The sequence below is a fragment of the Vanessa tameamea genome, chromosome 8 (genome assembly GCF_037043105.1).
Source record: "Vanessa tameamea isolate UH-Manoa-2023 chromosome 8, ilVanTame1 primary haplotype, whole genome shotgun sequence".
Taxonomy (NCBI): domain Eukaryota; kingdom Metazoa; phylum Arthropoda; class Insecta; order Lepidoptera; family Nymphalidae; genus Vanessa; species Vanessa tameamea.
In genome coordinates, this window is record NC_087316.1 from 1,467,500 (window position 1) to 1,490,357 (window position 22,858).

General features: G+C 38.7%; 2 protein-coding genes and 1 non-coding gene across 7 annotated transcripts in view; 1 reads left to right on the plus strand and 2 right to left on the minus strand.

Moving 5' to 3' along the window:
* The window catches only part of LOC113396323 (integrin alpha-PS2), a 101,299-nt gene extending 97,694 nt beyond the window's left edge, over window positions 1–3,605 (minus strand). For 4 of the 5 annotated variants that reach the window (XM_026634228.2, XM_026634227.2, XM_064215650.1 and 1 more), the window contains exon 1: window positions 3,263–3,605. In XM_026634228.2, the coding sequence (XP_026490013.2) occupies window positions 3,263–3,411 (149 nt within the window). In that variant the 5' untranslated portion in view covers window positions 3,412–3,605. The remainder of the gene's footprint in view (window positions 1–3,262) is intronic. The other variant, XM_026634225.2, reaches the window with a different exon arrangement.
* Window positions 3,606–4,962: 1,357 nt separating this feature from the next.
* LOC113396278 (protein hobbit) lies at window positions 4,963–22,125 on the minus strand. Its single transcript, XM_026634161.2, has 35 exons — window positions 21,947–22,125; window positions 21,412–21,538; window positions 20,385–20,684; window positions 19,853–20,107; window positions 19,582–19,740; window positions 19,416–19,505; window positions 18,996–19,157; window positions 18,756–18,900; window positions 18,492–18,674; window positions 18,065–18,255; window positions 17,628–17,937; window positions 17,015–17,365; window positions 16,281–16,470; window positions 15,896–16,064; window positions 15,517–15,639; window positions 14,985–15,223; window positions 14,744–14,916; window positions 14,335–14,499; window positions 14,019–14,219; window positions 13,641–13,950; window positions 13,405–13,552; window positions 13,083–13,337; window positions 12,803–13,006; window positions 12,601–12,714; window positions 12,193–12,379; window positions 11,675–11,863; window positions 11,302–11,462; window positions 10,701–10,862; window positions 10,269–10,421; window positions 9,343–9,459; window positions 8,457–8,919; window positions 7,947–8,158; window positions 7,471–7,667; window positions 6,869–6,980; window positions 4,963–6,260 (listed from the first exon to the last, which is right to left on the minus strand). Exons 1-35 carry the CDS (start codon window positions 22,003–22,005, stop codon window positions 6,198–6,200), a joined length of 6,639 nt encoding a protein of 2,212 aa, XP_026489946.2. The 5' UTR covers window positions 22,006–22,125; the 3' UTR covers window positions 4,963–6,197.
* Window positions 10,009–10,080, plus strand: Trnad-guc (transfer RNA aspartic acid (anticodon GUC)). The gene has a single exon. It is a non-coding gene; the product is annotated as a tRNA-Asp (tRNA).
* Window positions 22,126–22,858: the final 733 nt, after the last annotated feature.

The following is a 22,858-nucleotide window of genomic DNA, read 5'->3' on the forward strand; positions in this document are numbered from 1 at the left end:
TTACTAGCATGAAATGAACTTTGAAAAGCGGTATACACATGGTGTTCTTAGAAATGTTAATGTTTTTAGCTACAATTAATTTATCAGTATATTAAAATTCATTGGATCATATAACGGAGATAATTAGATCATTACACGGTGCTACTGGTGTTCGATACGAAATCAATATTCATTCATGTTTTTTGCACCTTCAATAAAATACATAAATCATAAAGTTTGTTCTATGAATTATAAAAACAACAGAAAGATATTTTTTGTCGTTATACAGTTTTAAATCAGCACATTATAATCACGACAAGACTGTCTGTATATTAAATTTTTAATAATTTGACAAAAATTAAGGACGAGAATATGACAGCATTATCATTCGTTTACCCTTGATCTATTTATTAATTATAAATTAAAAAATAATAAATAATATTCGTAGACAAACAGCTTAACATGCCTCTTGGCAAATACAAGGCTATTCTCTCGTAAAGGAGGATTTCCTATAATGAGACCACTCTTATATACCACGGGTTGAATAAAAATTAGTCAAATATTAATTCGACATGTGCAGATTTCTTCTTAATTGTAAGAGATAAGATGAATTACAAAGATAAAATCAAAACGAATAGGTTATAATGTTCGTAATCACGTTTTGTAATCACGACTTTAACTCTATCCAAATAACATAAATAAAAAGAACAATTAAAAATTCAATTATGTCCGTGCAATTATTACATACTCCTGAACCAAATTGAAGGAGTTAATTCAGATATTAAATAATCCCCTGGGTCCAATCTTGTAACTATACTACAGAAGTAAATGACGAGTATCGAGTTAATGTAGTCGCAGACACGTTTTATACTAAATATGTAGTTTGAATGTATTTGCACAGTTGTAAAACAAATGAATATAATTATACAATTGTATATACGTGTATGTCACGAATATCGGCTTTGTCATAACTTGGAAATGTAGAAACTTGCTAGAATTTTAATGTAATAAATGATTTAATAGGTGTTTATTATAACCATACATACATACATTTTATGTTTTAGGGCTATAACAAATTTGAAAAAAATTGTTCTTTGAAAATTAACTAAGTATTTATATGCGAAGTAATAATAATCGTATCTGTAATAATTCAAAGTATCGGTTTCGAAAAACTAAATTACTAAAATTACATTTAAAACATTAATTAATTAATTAATTAATAGCAATGATCTTAAGAAGTTTAATTATAATTAACATAACCTGATTAGCGCATGTCGAAATACGTTATATATTACGAATAGTTTAAATGGTCGAACTCTGCTCAAAATCATATAACCAAATAAAAAACTCTACAACTTTTCGCTCCTGGCAAAACGACTGTACGTGTTTTCGAAGTAGTAGCCAATTTCCAAGCTCCGAGCCGTTAAGGAGATTTATTTTGCCTTACCCAGATTTCGATTACAGGACATTGGAATCTGCAGCTTCATCAGCTAGCGATTGGTAATATCATTAAGCCAGTACATTTGGCTACATCCCCGAACACTGTACAAATCTACTGACTTTAAATCGTGGAGGGAGGGTATTCACATATCAAGTGTTAATTTACATTTAAGCCATGGAATAAACTAACAGCCCATTTTTAGTCCGTAGTCCTCGTAGCTTTTTAGAAAAGTACAAAATTAGAATCATATATAAATAATCCAATTATATTAAACAAAAATCTGAAGAAATTGACCGATTATAATATTCTTATTTTGTCATAGTATTTATTTTACTTACAAAAGTAACTATCATTATAGTATTTTATACTTCATTGACTAAAAATTAGTTTTCAAGTTTATATTGTGCAAAATAAAATATCTCTCACTACGCTACGGTAGCAACGATACTAAATGTCACAGTGACTTTTGGTAGGTAGTTCGTCGAACCCTGAACTGTGCTGTACTGTGTGTGCTAAATAGTTATAATAAAGCTGATTAAATAGTAGCGACGCTATTCTGTCAGTGTTGCTTGCATACTAAATATCTAAACCTGCTTTTAAAATGAACATTTAACAATTGTTTCATTTTATTTTCCATACTACATACCGGTAGGTACTGTATGTACGATTATTAGTGCAAAATACTGAGACAGACGGGTATAAAATCTGACGTTTTTTCCTAATACTCTCTGCAGTTTAACGGGTAGGCATGCCATAAATTTTAAAACATTAACGTCTAAATTTACACCAACAAACTTCTTAGCTATTTTAAATTGAAACTTATATTAAATCACCTCACATTAACTTGATTTATTATATTTAATCCCATCGTGTTTTTGCACAGTCTTTCTTTATTACCAAATAGAACTCGTTCAAGCATTAATTTAAACTATATAATTTAAGTTAATACCGCCCTCAGACTGAGATTGTGTTACGCATTCAATTTAACATAATAAAATAAATTATATAGTATATTATTATGTTCAAAGATATAAATAATTAACAAAGTCAACCTTGAATTATGATCTTAGATCAACAGAAAACTAATAGTCTAGGAAATATAGACATCATTATACTATTTGGTCTAAGAATATACATTAGTTATAACTTATAAACGAACTGGTCGTCGAATGAGGCCTGTCTGATGAACCGAGACGAGGAACATCAAAGGAACACTGTCGTCGATCTTGAATATCAATTATGATGAACTCGATTACAAACCTTGATGCTTGTACGTTCTCGCCTAACATGCATATTACTGATGCAATTTTCGATCATACCTTAATAATTGAAATTCGCGTACACGATTTTGGTCCCTAGGTTTCGGTAATAAAAAATGCTTTCGTATAAGTCATTATTTATGATAAGTATGGCGAGCGGTGTGTTGTCTGCGATTCAATTGAAAGCGTGCTAAAAATCGCACTTATGAACTTCTTGAACGATGATGTCATTTTGAGATAAACTCCAACTCCGTCGGCACACAACCTTCACAATTACCATTTATATTTCCACGTCGAGAATAAAACATTAAATTTTAATCTCAAGGATTTATGTATTCTTAAATAATGTTCTGTTTTTATTTTTTCGCGTCTTTCGCTTCAATGGAACGAAAGGCAGTCAATGAATCATTGCAAAGAATGCATGAGTTTTCTTAGCCGGACGAAATTGTCAAATGTTTTTGTTAACTTTTTACTGAATAGTCTCTCAATAAAATACAATATAATGAAGTGAATGCTTATTCGAATTATATATTAAAAATCTGCGAAGTTAAAATGTTTCAAATTAATATTTAAAAATACTTACATTTTTCTATCACCGTCGACGTGTGACTGGACGGTAAATCCAAACATAGATTGATAATTTCCTGTATAAACTACCCTAGAAGGGATGTCCACATTGAACCCTAGGGCGCCCGCCCAAGCGCATAGAAAAACGCACAAAAATAAAGCCATTTTAAAATGATAAAACACGTGAGTCACAGCACTACACAACGAAAATATATATAGCACACTGTACTTAATTATTTAAATAAATTATATAATTCGTCCTCATGATTCGTTTCGACTACGAGTTCGTGATCGTAAATATATTGCGACCGACGACACGTGTACTACATACGGCGGTCGGCACAACACTGACGCAAGGCCGCGCGAACCCGACTCGCGAGTGAGGTAATCCCGTAGAAAATAAGTTCGGAAAATGTTTCACGTACGACGGCCGTCGTTTCGCGCGTTTTTTCTCAGAAGATGAGTGTATGTTTTGAAACATGATTATTTTGGGTGACGACTATTTGACTCATTTCTCGAAGTGTTCGACCTTACAGTATCGTGTTTACTTAATTACAACGAATTTATTATTATTTAATATTCGTAGAAAATAAAACGACTAATTAAGCACAAACCCTTGAACAACTCTGGGAATTAATGAGGACATTTGTTAACACTAATGTGATTATTTTTTTAACTCTACTAGAATATTAAAATTATATCTTTTATAATATTAAGATTATACCTTTAATTTCCGCTATAATAAATAAATAAAAAAAACATAATATTTCGATAGAGAGCATAGTTCTCGACTCTACATCTTACGTCGTATTTCTATTTTTCGAGATTTCAACTCTTTATTTTGTCGAATTGTTGAATTACCTACCAGCACACGTGTTCCTCCTCTTATAACCTAGGTTCTTTCAAACGAGGCGTGAACAGGCATTTTGCGAGCTGACATGACGAGAGCGACTGAACAGTTCATTCTTCCTGACTGTACTGACCGTCTTCGCGATTGGACTCCACTACCACTTACCACTCATATAACCTACCCGGATAATATAAAAAAAAGTTCTTCTTTACGCAGTGTTAATTATATAAGTACATTTTATTCTTTTAATATCACATCTCAATTATAATGCTCGATGCATAAAATCTTAGCCTTTACTTAGAGTATTATATAATTAATAAAAAAAAAACTAGAAACATAAACGAAAACTGCACCCTCTCTGTAAAGCATCTAAAATCTAAATATTTAACTACCATTACGTATGTAAAAAGGTAATTAAATATTTTTAAAGCGATCTATTTGAGTGTACATAGATCCTTATTCGACACGTGTCAAGACATTTCCGGTAGCTAGTATTATATCAATTAAAATTAAAGTCGTAACCTGATCAAAAGTATTGGTTAAAAAAAAAAATATCATAACACATCCCTATTGGTAGGAATATTTTTTCCGATAACTTCAACAATCATATTTCAGCCAATTTACACAAAATTTTCATGAATTATACACCTAAACCTTTCTCATTTATCATTCCGTCCGTTAGTGAAAACTGTAAAAAAAAATCCGTTGGGTAGTTTTTGAAGTTTTTAATAGGACTTTATTTGATAAATGTAGAGATTAATTATTCATAATTGGAACACTAAAAATATTTCATCACGATCGATTATTAAATTTAAAGGTTTGGCGACGAGTATATAACTCCAAATCAATAAATAAAAGCATCAATGAACATTTAGTACAAATAATATTTATTGGTACAATAATAACATGCCGCGTATAAAATATTTCATATACATAAATACCATTAAGAATACTGCATTACTAACAAAACTACATTACAATTTTATACATTGTAACTTAAATCTTTGCCATCGATTAACTTTAAAAAAACATATCGATAAAAGTAAATTTGATTCCAGTGTCATTGAAGGTTGGATATACATTAATTTTTCATAAATTAATCAGGTGTCCACGGTGCTACTTCCCGTTTAACCTTCGTAGACCCAAAAGTACTTTAGCACTTACAAAAATAAGCGGTACTCAAATTGTTACATTTCAAAGTTCATTAAACAAAAATTGTTTACTTACATGATATAATAACATAAAATTATTAATAAATAAAAACTGAGATTACATTTCGGTTGTTCATAACTAAATCGTTAGGAGATTTAATTTGGTAAATTAATCACATATTTTTATTAGACGAATTATGATAAACTCAATTATTTACTATCGAACTTGTAATAAGTTATACAGATTGTAAACCCAATATTAGTGCTGATTTTGATGTATCTATCTCTAAATTGATCGAATTGGACAGTACTAAAGACTATGGCTATCTCTTTTCGATGTACGGGTTTAAACAGGATAGCAAGTATTTTAGCCTTATCAGTTTATCTTAGTACATTATGCACAGCATAAGTATGGAAATAGGTTTCAACGGACTACAACAATTAACTTTTCGTTACAAACAGATCTACGTTTAGTTGACAATACATTTAATAAACACTCCTAACAGCCTCTATTTATTTCAATTACTTATTACATATATTTTGGAATGATTTTATTTTTTTATTTTTCGTTCAATTTAGATTCTAAGCTTTTATCACCCCATTAAATATAAATGAATTTATTCATTGCTTTTAATAGACAATATCATACATAAACACTTTTTCTTCGTTTAGTGTTGCTATATTTAATAATAAAAACTGTCTTTAACGAAATCATTTAAAATTTATTAATAAATTGTCTTTTTCATTTTAAACATCTTCAAAATTAAACGTAATGTAATATTTGAAATATACTTATGTCAAATAAATGTTCGTTGATTCTATTAGATTATATCAAAATATTACAACGTTACGTATACATAAACATTATAAAAAACTGCATTCGAAAATATATTTTGTTATGTCTCGTTATGGTTCAATTTCGTTTGATCAACGAATTTTTTAACCTTACGCTACGATTTCGAAAACTTGAACACGCTCGGAGTGCTTTTCTTCTGCGGTTTATTTTCAGCGACCTGCAAAATAAAAATAATAAGAGTTAGAATATTATATCTGTGCCGGTCCACAACAATGAAATATAAGCAATATTTATATTTGGTTTACAAATATGTGGTCGTAATTTTACATTTAATATAATATCTAAAAATTAACTCAAAGGGATTGTAAAAGTACTTGAAAAAAGTAAATTACGACGCACATATATAAATGAATGCAATTGTAAAAATAAATGTTCGAAGCAATATATGTGTGTATCACTTGGGTGACTATTGACTGTATACGAGGAAGTGTATGAGAACCGGGGATCTCAACAAAGCGACTAAACAAACATCACTGAGTTTTCATGTCCTTAATGGAATTAATGTCATTGTCATCACGTGCTCGGCGACGAGGGAAAACATTGTGAGGAAACTGCACGAAATCAGCCTTCTAAATTAGTCTTCACTGAGCCGCAATAGATCGTGACATAATGAGCTCCAAGCCCTCTCCTCAGGAGTATAGCTTATCATTCAGCAGTGGGACATAAACGAGATGTTCGAATACACGAGCAAGAGTGAGCATCGGAAACAGAATCGCATGTAGAGGGCGAGGGGGGGGGGGGTGTATGTAGTATAAGGTAGCCGACGGTGCGGTCGCCCAGCAGCAGGCGCGCCTTGTCCTCCTCGTGCGGCGCGGGCGCGGCGGCGGCGCGGCGGTGCAGCTGCAGCTTCTGCCGGATGGCCTGCGACACGATCACCCTGCGGACGACGCCCACGGCATTACACACGGGTCTGGAGCGGTACCTCGGGAGGCCCGGATCGAAACTTTAAATCGACGTGACATCATTACTGTTGATCTAAAATTAAATCTATGGTTTCCATTATCGATTTGTAAAAATAATTTTGAATGTCGGCAAAATTTTGAACAGAAATTAAAGAAGTAAGTATGAGCAGTTAAATGGGTTTTTTAATTCTATTATAAATATATATTCATCAATAACTATTTGAAATGCAAATTATTTATTTATATATATATAGCAGAGCTATTAAAAAATCCTATGGTATATATAAATCTATCTATTTCTATATATTTAATCCTCCTGCAATTGTAATATAGAAAGCATACCTTCGGATTTTCATTAGGATAAGAAAAATTAAAAAATATATAGTGTTTATAATCAAAATGAACTGTGACGTCCTTCGATCAAACGGCCAAAAGCCCAATACAATCCAAGTCCTGTAATGGTACCTTCTGGTGTCACTCTTAGTAGCCAAAAGCAAGTCGAGCCAGGTCCAGGTAACGTTATGGTACTCCAGCGTGGGCAGCACCAGTGGCAGGTCTCGGACGTCTTCCAAATTTTTCTCCTTGCTACCTTTGTACGAGACGCGCACCGGCACCTCTGGGATCTTGATGTAGATAAACAGCTTATTCTTCTCAGCTCGTTCCTGAATGGACATAGGAACAAAAATTTAGAAATATATTAATTTTTTAATTTGATGACCAAGTGTATACGTTCGTCACTTGTAAATGTAAATAGGTTAATCTATATACCATAACTATAACAATAAATAATAACCGGCTTTAGAGGCAGTTTTGATATGCTTATTGAAATGGTTATTAATTTTAATGATTGACATGAAAGTTTATCATTTAACTCAGGGAATATAAGCTGCGTGCGCGCAGCCATCAACTACGTCGATTAAATAATTCAAAATGTATCTCACCTTCATCTTTTCTACGTCATCCTTATCTTTCTTATCTCTCTTAACGTAGAAGTTAGAATTTGAATCTTTGCCCTTCTTTTTGACTTTCTTAGAAGAACTGGATCCAGCTCGAAGGGTACCGTCACCCTCCTCTTCGCCCTCCTCTATAGCGTCCGGGTCTCGCTCCGGGAAGCAGAATTTGAGCATCGTGTTGAAAAATTTCTTGGTCAAACCTGGCATAGTTAAATATTGGATTTATTTTATTAAGATTTTTATAAAAATAGAGTAATAGGTAATAAATGTTAATAGTCGTACAATAAAGCTGTTTATTTCGTTTCGTCATATGTTAAGTGAGACATGAGTATTGAGTACCTCGGGCTCGGCATCGATGTCGGCCATTTTTTACACATAAAACTATTAAAAATAACTTCATCGATTTCGTTTTGATTTTAAGTGCACTCCCGTTTTTTTTTTTTTAAATCGACTCATCCAACCGATGACCTCGGCCGCGGTAGCGACATGGCGACTGACCGATGCGGATGGGCACGATGTTGACCTCGAAGTGCTCCTTGACGGAGATGCCGCCCACGGGCGGGCGGTCGCGGCAGAAGACGCGCAGCGCGGCGCGGCGCGCGACGGGCGCGCGGCCGCTCGCCGCCTGCGGCGCCAGCACCTCGGGGAACGGCTCGTTGGGCAGCAGGTTGGTCACGCGCACGTAGCCCACCTCCAGCTGGTGCTCCACCGAGTCGTCCGAGCGCGACGTCTTCGTGTACAGGAAGTTGGTGAGCAGCAGGTCGGCGATGCCCAGCTGGCCGTCGGCGTCCGTGAGCCGCCAGCGCGCCGACTTGAAGCAGATCTCGTTGTAGCGGTGCGGGCGCGCGTGCGGCGCGCGGGGCGCGGGGGCGGCGGCCGAGCGCCGCGCCTCGCGCCACGCCAGCACCATGGCGTCCAGCTCCGAGCCCAGCGACCACGCCGACTCCTTGCACTCGTTCACCTGCCCCGACATTGAACTGAGCCATCTCTGCTGGGCCCGAGAGAGGGAGCACCCTAGACGCGCTCTCTGATACCATTGCATGATACAGTTTTAAGCCTATCGATCTTCTTATTTGATGAGGTAGTTTTCGTTCTATTTTAATATTTTTACCGCTCAAAAAACTTCTCTTCGCAGTAATCTTTAATTCATAAATATTCTCCAATAGTTATTATTTTTACTTAAATTGCGTCGATCCACAAAGATATATCAGTAAACTAAAAAAAAAATTTAATCTTCGACTCCATTTTTTACACCATTACATTTTTTAAAGATTTCACTTCTATTCTAACCCGTCTAAATTAGATATAACTTCGATCATATGTTACCACATTTAGATTTCACAAATAGTAAATACTGCAACCAGCCAATCACGACGTTGAATACCTGATCGTCTAGAGCTTTGAGTTCGGCGAGAGCGACCGGATCGTTCCCGTTGATGGACCGATTCTTGAGATAGTATTCTTTCTCCAACCGCCTCAACCTCGCCAGCGACTCTCGAACCTACAATTATGTAGACATCAATAAATTAAGTCATTGTATAATTATTATAACATCATATCTTTAACATATTTTCTATTGCAGTAAAACATAGTTAAGTCGAACTTCAAGAGTGACGCGCAGAAATTCGGTATATAGTACATAGAGTAGGTACTGAAAAAGAAACAAAAATAGAAGAGCTATTTTTGTAACAAAATCATATAAATCAAATCAAAATATACTTTATTCAGTTGGCTTTTGAATCATCATTTTACAGAAATGTATTAAACGTAAAGCTACCTCCTGTTCGGAATGTTGATTCTACCGCGAAGAACCGGTAAGAAAATCAGTAGTTACTATTTTTCAAAAAAAAAAAATTAAATTATCATTAATTAAATATATGATAACAATGCAGGTGATAAAAAAGAATATGTAATATGGCAAGTGACACTTTGTATTTGACTCAATTGAAATCTTAATCGCTCCATTAGATAATAATAATATATTAAGTATATTGTTAAATGACAGTATGGCAATTCAAATATGGTGTACTATTTCGCACTATTAATCACATCCTCGGTAGTATAGTGGTAAGTATCCCCGCCTGTCACGCGGGAGACCGGGGTTCGATTCCCCGCCGTGGAGTTCCTTTTTTTTTTCAAATACTATTTTTATTTAATTATTAATGTTTATAAATTTTTAATACAAACATTTAACACTTGTGGTCCTTTATATACATTTATAAAATAACTTTCAGTCTCGTTTCTTTATGATTTATTTATAATTTACAGTACGGGTTCGAACGAATCAGTCGGTAGGCAGGAGTCTCGTACCTGCGTCTGCAGCTTGTGTATGAGATGGCGGGGGTCGGTGTCGCGGTGCAGCTGCAGCTGGAAGCGCATGCGCGCGCGGCGCTCCAGCGTGCGGCGGCGCTCCGGCTCCACGTGCAGCACCACGTTGTTCACCACGTCCAGCAGCATCGCGTACTGCGGATCCAATGCACATGACGATCTTAATTGTGAGTTAATATGCGAGTAAATTATTGAGAAATGTATACAAGTCAAGTCATTATTCAATATATCTAAAATGTAGGGTTAAAATTAAATCTGAGACCGTCCTTATTTCTTATTTTTTAAAAAGCCTTAATTATAACAACATAGCGGACTTTTGATCGATTTTTAACCTCTTTTTCTTAGGTGTATACTGTATATGTATGATAATTAGAAGAACGTCCGAATAATAACATCTTGGTGCAACTAGCACACCTGCATGGAGTTGGTGCAGACGTCGAGGTCGTGGTGCATGAGGGTGAAGGAGTCGTAGGGCTCGGGCGCGCCGTAGCCCGCCGCCCCGCCGCCGCCCTCCTCGCTCTCCTCGTGCGACACGTAGTGGAACTCGCACGCACAGCGAGACACGATGCGTTGTAGCTGAAATGTATAATATTAGAGTCATTCTTTATTGTATTGATTGTATGTAAACAATAACTAATTGACAAAAAAAAATTCGCTGAGTCTCTGTCGCCGATTCTTCTCAGGTCAGGATATTTTCTTATTCGAACCGGTGGTAGTGTTTAATTTGACAATCAATAAGTTAGTGTAATGCTTCATATTGAATGAAGGATTTTGATTTGTTGTTCTTATTTGATTAATAAAAACCAACGGTAAGATTAGTTATAGTTGTTCTTTTCTAGAATTCATTCAGAGCTGGAGTGCGTACGTCGAACAAATACAACTGTACTTCCTTACTACTTTAGTCTAAAAGGACTGAGGAAGAACTCAATGCAATCGAATTGAAGTCAGTCGCAGCTCATCGGCTTTTTGTGTTTTTCGAGACCCGTCTACTTATTGTCACAGTAATAGCATTCACTTGAGCGAGTCCCGCGTCCGCAGACGGCCCCACGGTCCGGCCGATGACTCCGCCCGCGGAGTGGCCGCTGCCCACCAGGCGGGGCACGTCCGGCAGCGTGCTGATCTCGGCGCCCTGCCAGCGCTCCTCGATCTCCTCGACCGATACCCATTGAATATTCTCTATAAAAATGTGAAACGCTTACTTCGAATTGATCTACGACAACTTCGATTTTGATCTATTCGAGAAGTTTTCCAAAAACGTGACTAATAAATTTCTACTAATAATAATAATAATCTACTGTCGAATACATCGATCACTGCATCTACTTTCTACTAATCTACTGCATCGAAAATGGATCAGTATATGCAAAATACGAGCCGCCGGCTCTGACCGTCGAGCTGGTCGCGGTCGGCGGCGCTGACGGTGGCGTAGTACTGCATGGCGGACAGCGCGCCCGACCACGCGGCGGCGGCGGGCGCGCGCCGCACGCGCTGCCGCACCTCCGCGCGCGCCGCGCACAGGATCACGTAGCCGCGCGTCTCGCAGCCCTTCAGCACCACCTGCGAGTTCACCAGCTCGACTGCGGCCGAGCGTCGTCAGCGTCAAACGTGCTCACTCGGCCATTCAGAACTTGTCTTAAAATGACAAATATGTCAATAGGAAGTAGTTAGGATTTTTAAAGTACTTGGGCTATGGTGTCTGAGGTATCAGTTAATTTTGAAAACTAATCCTTTGCCCAAAATAGACAGAGATGGGAATAGATAAAGAATTCCATGATCATACTGCGTGCAATCTTAAACTGACTAGTTGATAATGTTTTCTTCTGAATACAAAATCAAAGATAGAAGAAGTAAATAAAGATACACGCTGTTAGACTTGAACGATTAGTGAGGTACCAGGGCAACATACTGAGGCAGGCGGTGTGCGAGTTGTCGTCGTCGAGCACGTGCTTGAGGTGCAGGTGCGAGGGGTGCGCGGGCGGCGCGTCTGCCTCCGCGCCCGCCAGCTCGTCGCTGAACACCACGGGCGCCTCCCCGCCCGCCTCGCCCGCCTCCGCCACCAGCGCCGCCAGCATGTTGGCGCCGCCGCCCCCGCCCTGGAAACGGTAAACATTATTCTCAATTGACACCCAATGTTTTCAATAGTGCAGTTTCGATCCGGCCTATTTTGGTCCTTATATTCTAATATAAAATGAATGCAATAAAAAAACATGTCCCTATAAAAAGAAATACAGAATTAGAGAAAAAACTTTAACACCTGATTATTACACTAGTATGCTAAAATAAATCAGTTCCTTAAGAAAGGCGTCAAGCTCACTTGTGCTGGAGCTGGAGGTGGAGAAACTACGTCGGATTCTCGTTGATTCTTTGGTGAAGTCGTTGGTTTCTCTTCCTCTTTAAGAGCTTTGGTTGATAGATTCTTCTTAAGTTGCTAAAAAATAAAAGTGAATCAAGAAGTAAACATTTTTTAATTCCGAACAATGTATGGTTAACGTCATATGACATCAGCGTTCCATTACCTGCGTTTTGATATAAGTATCTATGAGGGCGAAAGCGAGGTCACGGTTGAGCTTGGTCCAAGCTCCGCGCAGATCGTGCACGGCCAGCCGGTGCGTCGGCGCCGGCGTGGAGCCCGCCCCGCCGGCCTCGCGACCGTACGACACCCGCCGCACCGACAGACAGTAGCACTTCTCCATGGCCGGCGGGTTCAGGAGCGACGAGTTCTGCACCAAGCGAATGCAACACGTCGTACATACTCATGGAACGTCTCGCTCGACGTCGCAGCGCGCAGGGACCGACCTCGTCGTCGCCGTCGGGCGGCGCGTGCGCGTGCGCGTGGTGCGGCTGGGGCGCGGGCTGCGCGGGCGTCTTGAGCCAGATCTCGGCGTCGTTGAGGTCGCAGTTCATGTAGAGCGTGGCCCACGCGGCGCGCGCGCGGCGCAGCAGCGCGTCGGAGCCCGCCACCAGCGCCAGGCGGTGCCGCGCGCCGCACGTCACGCGCGCGCCGCGCATCTCGATGCCGCGCTGCATGGACGACGACGACCAGTAGAACACCTGCCGGGGTCGCCGTGTCACGGGAGCCACTCATCGTATCGCACTCGCGGCGGGCGCGGTGCGTCACCTGCAGGTTGTGGAGCGTGAGCGACACGCTGACGTTCCGGTAGTGGCGCGACAGCTGCGGCTTGCGCGGGCGCAGGTTGTTGAACACGCGGCCGCGCCGGGTGGGCCGCGTCGTGCCCGACAGGATCAGTTTGAGACTCTCGAACCATCTGAGTGGATTTTCAATATAAATTTAATCCCGTAGAAAAACGTATCACCGGATTTATCACTCGTAATGTTTTCCCCCCCGCCACGAACCTCAGCGTACTTCCGTACAGCAGAAGCACGGGTCCATCGCCTTCGATGGGTTTGGTGTCCATGCTCAGATGCAAGTCGAGACCCTGCGAGCGAAAGGCTCGGTACGAGTCGTGCTCTTGGTTGCTGGAGTACTCGGGCAGGCGCGTGGGCGCGCAGGGCGCCACGGCGTGGTGGTCGCGCGGCTCGCCCACGCACTGCCAGCCCAGCTTGACGGCCAGCCGCAGCGCCGGCACGCGCAGCACGCGGCAGTCGTCGTACTTGCTGGCCGTGCGCACGAACACCTTCAGCTCGCCCAGGAAGCCGAGCTTGCCTGGAGGAAACGTCGATACAACGACTCATTCATGTCCCAGACTCTCGGCACTGAAGCGAGACACCTACCGTTAGTCCAATCCAGAACCAGATCGCTCCACGTCACTTCCATCTCCTCGGTCGTATTGTAGGGATCGAGAGACACGTGCAGCAGACACGTGAACTTGGCACAATTGACTGTCAGTCGTCCGTGAAACAGCAGACGTACCTTATCCCACCACGCCAGGGGGGCTGAGGGGTCTAGTGAGGGTCGAGATACTTGATCAAATGCTGAAGAAAAAAAAAATTATATCAGTTAACCGTTGTACCATTTAACACAGAGATTTATAATAGGCAAAAATTTATGCCCATGTTATGTATCGTCTTTACTGTAAAGTTTACTCACCGAGATTACAATGTGCTATAACAGGCTCCCAACAGGGTCCAAAGGCATAGCTGTATTCTGTCATTTCGCAGCAGAGGTCGTAGTACCACTTCAGAGGCATCATGCTTCGCTCCAATTCGAACTTACCCCAAGGTTCGCCCTGGTCGATAACCACCGTCCTAACCGCTGAAAAAGTCTTTAAAGTTAAAAAATATTTTTTTAAAATCGTTTTATATAATTTAATATCAAATTTGAAAAGTCTATAAAAATTAAATAAACCCTGTTTTATTTGATTTGCCTTTTTTATCTGTGTTACAAGTTTAGTCAGTTCTATCGTTGAGACTGTGGTTTTCTTTTACAAACGGAGCACACGACATCGAGCTAAGTTTACAATATTAATTTTAGAAGCATGAAATAAATAAAATACTACCCCTAGGTGGCGGCTGCTCCTCTGCCGCCATCAGCGTCCCCCAGAGCCGCAACTCGCTGAGGCTGAGCAGCGGCTGCGGGAAGTCCCGCAGGCGGAGCTGCCACAGCGCGCAGCTCACGCTCACCGCGCGGCACCACAGCGTCGTGAACTCGATGCCGTCCTCGGGCCACGGCCTGCGGGGAGGGGGGGCGTGAGGGCGGCGCGGGCGGGGCGGGCGGGGCGCGCGGGGCGCGGCACTCACGAGTCGCAGTCGATGTGGCGCAGGCGCGCGGTGGCGCGGCGCGCGCCGTGCACGCTGCGGTCGGCCAGCGCCAGCAGCGACAGCGCGCTGACGACGCAGGCCACGAGGCGCGTGCGCGGCGGCGGCGCGGCGCGCGTGCGCTGCACGTAGATCTGCGCGTCCTTGTGGCGCAGCGCCGCGTACAGCTCCTCCACCTTGCCGGCCGGCAGGAACAGGTGCGGCTTGCACAGCTCCTGCACCTGTGCGCGGATCGATACGCTGAGTACTCACGACCTCGTCAGCGGTACCTGTGTATCGACGACCTCGGGACTACGTTCCCGCCGTGACGACCGATTTCAAGAACTAGCCGACGCTGTGAATTATATTAACCATTTAAGTAACCATCGTTCAACCGTCAAACGTGAGAAGTAGTATGTCATGTCTCTTTTGCTAATATCACATAGACTTCTTCAAAACTCTCGACGCCACAAACCCACTCGGCGTAGTCGGAGACGTTCGCCGGTCCCCCCCTCTACTCCGCTCTCCTTCCTACCTTGGCGTCGAGCATCGTCCGTCGTTTCTGGCTCTCTTTGTATTCGTCTTCCAGTAGCTCGTAATTATCTCTCAGTCTGACTTCAAAGGGATCGTCGCTCATTTCAATTATTATCTCGTCGATCTGGAAAATATAAAACGCAACATATATAAAACATAGTAAAATCAATCATATACTACGATTAGTTGAATCCTTACACGTCGTCTTGGGCCCTCGTAACTTCTGATCATGTAAGTGACAAATTTTGAAATCATCCTCAATTATAACACTTTTATGGAATAGTATTAAGTGTCTATACAAGCCAAACTGCTGAGAATTATGAAATATTACATAAAACTATAATTTGTTTATCCGGATAGTATAACTGTTTCTGATGTACCTTTATATGTAAATCGCTTGGCAACGGACTGTCCTCTGTGAAGGGCTTTTTCTTGATTCCATGTATCAGTTTGATCCATTTGAAAAGCGACACGAATTCGCCCTGCACGGCCTCCGCGAAGCGATGTTTGTATGGAAATATAACTCGGACTAAACCTACGTTTACAGCCCTGAAATAAAATAACAATTGAAAAAAGATCGTTTACAAAATTAAATATATAAAATTATTAACCGAAATATCATTAAATAGGAATAAATTTCTTTGACAGTCTTTGTAAATGCTTTATTTATTGACTTTAAATTGAAAGAAAATTTCACAAAAATAGTGTCAGAATTTTTTTTTAAAACATTTAACGAATGTGTTTATGCACCCCGTCAGAACTTACCAAACCTTATTCCACATAAGAACAAATCCCTCATTCGCCTTCCTCTCGACCCTGATCTCGGGATCATCAGCGGCTCTCTCCATGGAATACCCTTCAACTGTGATTATTTCATCACCATTCAAGACCATCTTTAACTGGCTCCATAATATCGACAAACCTTTTTCATGGTCGTACGCAATTGTCATGTCATCTGTAATAAGTAATATGCACATTTATAGTCCACTCCAATCAAAGGAGAAAAGGTTAAGAAACAATTCTGAACTTGAATTGAATGAACATATTAAGTTCGAAAGGATAAAACCACTGAATGAGTTGTTTGTGAGTCGATCCATTCACGAATGATACATTTTGTTATTTTTACACGACTTTATCTATACTAATATTATAAAAAATGATTAATTCGTAAAAAAGCTACATTATTCCTCGTATCGTATCATTTTTTTTATTAATTAATAGCACTCGTGCGAAGCCAGGGTGAGTCGGTTGTGAGTATTTATTTTTATATTTTATAAAAGTGATACATACATAATACCATACATATAGAATGGCTTTCGTCTTATCCATATATGTACATAAGACCCGTAAGATTACCTAAGAGTTGCTATATAAAAAAGTTAGTAACTTTTTCATAAGTTATGAATATTATTTCAGACAAATAAACATAAGAGATTAACAAAAATATGTATCTCTATGACATATTAACCAAATAGTGGTGCGCAACAAATAATACTGACCAGTTGCAAAAAGCATATTATTAATCTGTGATAAAATTATTCCGAAATTAGTTTGACTCTTGAACGACACTCTCCAATCTATCGCTCGACTGCTCTTCTGTTTTGATTTCGATATATCGGCGTCACTCTCCCTCTTCAGTCTCAGCTCGTCCCTGAATTTTCTGACAGCTCTGACAAAGGTGAGAATTTTAAGATGCAAATTAGCGCTCCATTCGAAGTCAACATTTTCTATGAATTGAAAATCCAGTAAGACGGAACGTCTTTCCTTCGAAGGCACGTGTTCTATTCTGGCGAGACGCACGTGGAAAAATGCCGTCGGTATTTCATCTGATCTCTGACACAGCACATTCCCTGCAATCGTTTGAAACAACACTTATACAATCGAAAATTAAATTTCGGGGTTTGAAAGGCAATTTTCTTCTTGTGTATGTAACTGAACTCTGGCTGTGTGGTTCTATACCCTAACAACTACGGGACAGACAGCTAGTACTTTTATTTTATTCTATTGCTTCTTACCACTGATTGACCAGTGACCATCGGCTTGTCAATTTACTAGTCTGCCTGGTGCCTACCTAATACAATGCAAAAAGCATTGCAACTAAAAAGTACTCACCTTGATAAGGCACCATCTCGACCATCTTCAACCCGGACACGAGCGCCCCCGCCTTCGCGGTGGTTTTCTCCAAGGTCACAGCATCGATTCTCGTCATTAAGCACATTTTTTCATCGATTATTAGGAACAAATTGATATGTGATAAGGCCACGTTGACGGCTATATTACAAGAGGAATCGGGAACTACGGGTTGAGGTGATTTTAGCGTCGAGGGAGTTCGGTAGTCGTTTAGACAATCTACAAACGATATCAACGACTCAGCAATTTCGGAACTCCATTCGAGCCGAAGACAGTCCATCATGGCTTCGATCTAAAATAATAAACAATTTAATAGATCAGGCAGTTTTAATTACTATTGAGTAACCTAATTGTAGTTCCTTGGAATCAATTTAATTCGGAACCGTTCCATAAACATATAGCGAGTCGCTGACAGATACCTTGGAGTCCCTCGGGCCGTGCGTGCCCCACTTGACGAGCGCCACGGCCAGCAGCGCCGAGCGCCACGCGTGCTGGCGCCGGGGGGGGGGCTCGCCACCCGACCCCGCCCACCCGCCGTCCACCAGCAGCTCCGCGCTCCAGTGGCGCGACCCCACCACAAGCTGCGCCACCACCCACTTGTACGGCTCCTCTGTCAGCGCACGCACGGCACGCATGATTAAATGTTACAAAGGTGTACTTACATAAGTATAATTCTAATAGCAGTTTTTTTTTCTAATTAATTCCAATCGAATTTAAATATTATATTGCTAAGATACATCATTAGGAAGGAGAAGAGAAGGAGACCATCATAAGAGAATCTTCTGTTGATAACTGAATTCAATGTTGTAATAAAAATCCCATCGACTTAAACGAAATAGAAAATACCTCTCGTATCCAGCAGCTGGTCCAACTTGACCTTCAAGCCGCTGCAGCCGGCCGCCAGCGCGGCGCCCGCGTGCGCGCGCGCGGCCGAGCGCAGCGCCCGCAGCGCCACCCCGCGCAGCTCCGCGCAGCCCTGCACGGCGCAGCTGCTGGCCACGCGCGCCCACCACGCCCGCGCGGCCCCCGCTGGGGGACCAAACACGCCATCACAGCACGCTGCCGTCGGTGACACGATGTTACCTTGTCCTCTTGTATTCGGATACTTACGTTTTGTAGGGGATTCGGATAGATTTAACGGCCTCGACTTCTCTAGTCGCTGCCACGCACTGTACCATTCGAACGCATTGCTATGATTGTAGGTGACGTTTAGGGTGCTGATAATGAGGTATAGGTTAAGAACACCTTTCTCCAGCTGCGAACATGAAAAACCACCATAAAACAATCACCGAAACGATCACGTTGTGTGTAAATTACCCCACATGTCACATTAAAAGTCTAATATCTCACCTTGGCGTCTAATTTGAGCTTGTTGATAAAGACTAAGGTATCGGCCCGGGCTTGCACTCGCAGCTGGTCCATTTGGACTGCCACGTACACCTGCGGCAGACCCACCACCTGCGCTACGGACGCACTCACTACCACTGAGGCAGAACTGAATCTAGAATTAACCTGATAAATTTTCAGATTAAAATATATTATTGATTTGACTAAAAGAAAATTAATATTTCTTTATAAGGGTTAACCATCAACGGTTATATATTTATATATACATATGTAGCAAAAAGATACTAACATTAATTTAAAAAAAAAAGTATTTTAGGAAACTATTTCTAATCTATCGTTAATTTTTAATGAAGAGCTTTCCATAAAGTGAGTTCTTATTTATAAGTGACAAAAATGATTTTAATAATTCAGCATTTCTCTTACTTGCAAGCCTTGCAATGTTGTCTCAAAATGTGTCTTCGTTATGTTGTCTATACAGCCTATCTTAGTTGCATCAATTTTGAGACTAAATATCTGTAAACCAAAGAATGTTTCATATTTCCATTCGTTTTTATAAATTAGGCAATATAATATTCTTTTGCAAGATTACCTTTGGAATGGCCGGCGAGAGTCTCGGTAAAAGAGTATCATAATGATCTTCCATGAAATGCGGTAACTTTGAATATTTTCTTTTTTTGCGATTTTGAAGAAAAACATACAATTCATCTTGGAGCATAACTGTTGTATTAGTAACAACTGTATGAATTTTCTGTAATAAAAATTAAACTTTATTTAGTAGAATATAAGGTAATATTTCCATTGACATAGTAAATTATTTGATTAAACTACATATTTAACCGAAAGTTTTGATATTATCTTACTTCTACATTTAATGGTCCTTCTGCTTTCACGGTGCCTTCAATTAGCACGCTACACGATGCCTCTGCTAAGCTTTTACTGGTTTTCAATATGATCACTCTAGCATTTACAATGTTAGCTGAAAATACCAGCGCACGCGCAGGACCGCCGGCCGCGCCGTCTGCGTGCACTTCTGATACAGATGCGTGCACACTCCATGCATTCTCTACGTTACTATTAATCGTCACTATAGCATTATAGACGTGGACTCCCATAAACTGAAAACATTTTTTAAATACTGTGACTATAGCAACTTGTAAGTACATATGTTGATAAAAAAAACTAAAAGAACTTTGTACAATGACTACTAATAATTAAAAGTATTGTCAAAAAAAACTTCTTTTGGTGCTATTTTCAAATCGTGAAAACATTGTTGCAAGTAATTTATTAAAGTAAAGATGTAATATCACCTAAAATTTATAATAAATTTGCAAATTATTTTCAAGGACTAACAACTATGGAAAAAAAAAATTTGTTAAATAATAAATTATATACCTGAGCAAACATAATAAGGCTAGGAGGCAGCTTTTTATTTCTGAAATCTAGTAACTTTTGCTGCCCAAGACCACTGAGGTCTCTTTCCAGGGTACTGTAACCACTTGCTTCATCATCAAGTCCGTCAGACCTCGAGTTTGAATTCTGCTTAGATAGTAGAGGTTTTAAAATAGTCTCAACCACGGCACTTCTCTTTTCTTCTGCATAATTATTTACTTCTACCGACTTGATTACTACGGAAACTAATTTATTGATCTCTGAGTTGAAAAAGCTACTTTTAAATGATACTTCCTCTATGTGCTGGAAAAAACAAAATGATATTAGGACAAGTTTATAATAATGCCAAAATTACAATGATGAATGAAATGTAGTGAACATAATATTGATTTTAACATAACATAGTGGGACACAACCAGGTCTTAAAGGACTTATTTTGTGTTTATAATTCATCTCATTTTACTTGGTAGTAAAGAAAATTATAGTAAGGATACCTACCATATTTTAGATAAAATTTGCCTGCTAATTTTCTAATACAGCCATGGATGGACATTGGAACAGCCTGGTGGAATAACCACCTAAGTCCTAACCTCCTTTTGAATTCATTTTTAAGAAATTATGTCTAAGTCTAATTTAATGTGTAACATTTACAAATAGTTATAAAAATATATAATATAAATACTGTATAAAAAGATTTTAAATTATTCCAATTAGACTAATAATTAATCATATATCTTGTTTCTAATATTTGGCTTTCTAAAAGGGATGGCACGTAATTTTGGATCTGGATATATGATAAAAAAATATTTCATATTGTCCAAATATTTTACATACTTTCGGTTATGAATATAAGATTGTTTAGAAAGTGTTAAAGAAATAATTACATGGTAAGAATCTGACTTAATTTGTAGACTAATATTTGTTATAAGGTGCATTTGTAGGCTAATACAAAATATTAACTACTTCATCAAAGAGATTTAAGTATAACTGCATATCTCGGCTTTTAAGCATAATTTTATCCCATACTTACAATTGAGTACCCATCTTTTGATAAGCTAACATCTCGCAATATCAATTGGGGTACAGCTATCCTTCCAATCTTCAGTTTTATATGATATTTTCTTTTGAAAAGCCATGCTAATACAGCTGGTAGTAACCTAAAATAATAAATGTTTATGTGCATTCCATTTTATATTTATTATCCATACAGTTAGTGGAAAGGAAGAAATGCTAAAGTCCAAACGGTACTCATTGAAAATTAGGTTTACTAACTATAACCCTCATTTGCAAACCCATTTTAATATGACTTATAAAAAATATATGTGCAACAACAATAGAGAGATAGCTTTGATTACCATTGATATTAGTAGAATAAACAAATTTGAATTAATAAAAATGTATTAGAATAATTATAGTTTTCGTTCAAATTGAGAAAATAAGAAACCATAGACCTTTTACAATTCTATTCTTAACATAACAATAATAACCTTATGGTACTTAATAGTACCAATTAGTGCGGTATATTATTCAACAGGAAAACAAACAGAAGGCAATCGTCTACTTACCATGATACACAAGAATATATTAAAACAAAAATTAGACATAGTACGAGAAATATATTCATTTTTAGATATTTAAACAATTCATTGAACTTTTATAATGTTTATTTATTTAATCGCATATATATATTTTATAAATGATAACCAACGTATCAAAATAGTTTAGCCGTAATCATATTACTCATTGTGACATTTATTGTCAAAATATTTCCTATAAATGTCAAATTGGAGTCAAAATACTGAAGTTTGGTCTTTCGTGTAGAATTTTATAATGCAAGCATATAAATAAATAGTATTTAAGATATTAAATTTTTTTTTTTTATTTAAAAAAAATTATATTACACTATTAAAACTAAAAAACCAATATACGTAAAACTTATAATAGAAAACGCAGCGCATTTCGGAGTAGGTTTTTGTATAAAACTCATCGCAGGCAACGTTTGCCGACGGTTTTGCTATTAGTATTAATAAGACAAAATCATAATTCTATTATATAAATTTTACTAAATTGTAATTAATCAATGCGATTCTGTTTACACAATTCGTGTTTTTTAAACATGTTATACAAAAACATTTTAATGATCGGTCACTTAATTATACTTAATTTATTTTTGTATACCATCCTGCCTAAGATCTTGTTATAGGTACCAAGTGTCTCATAATCTTGAAAATCTTGATTTCTGATTATTTCCTCATTTCTATTTGGAACAAAACTATTGTTTTTTCTAACTTTTAAGACTTAAAGAGTATTATTATAAATCCTAAAATTAATGGTTATCTTAAAATGGTTTGTATCAGAACTTACAGTCATTTAAAAAATAAAACCGAAATATATCCTTAGACTTTTTTAAGATACAAGTCTTTTTCAGCTTGTTTTCAGTTCATTCTTTATACACTACAACAATAAATAAACGACTT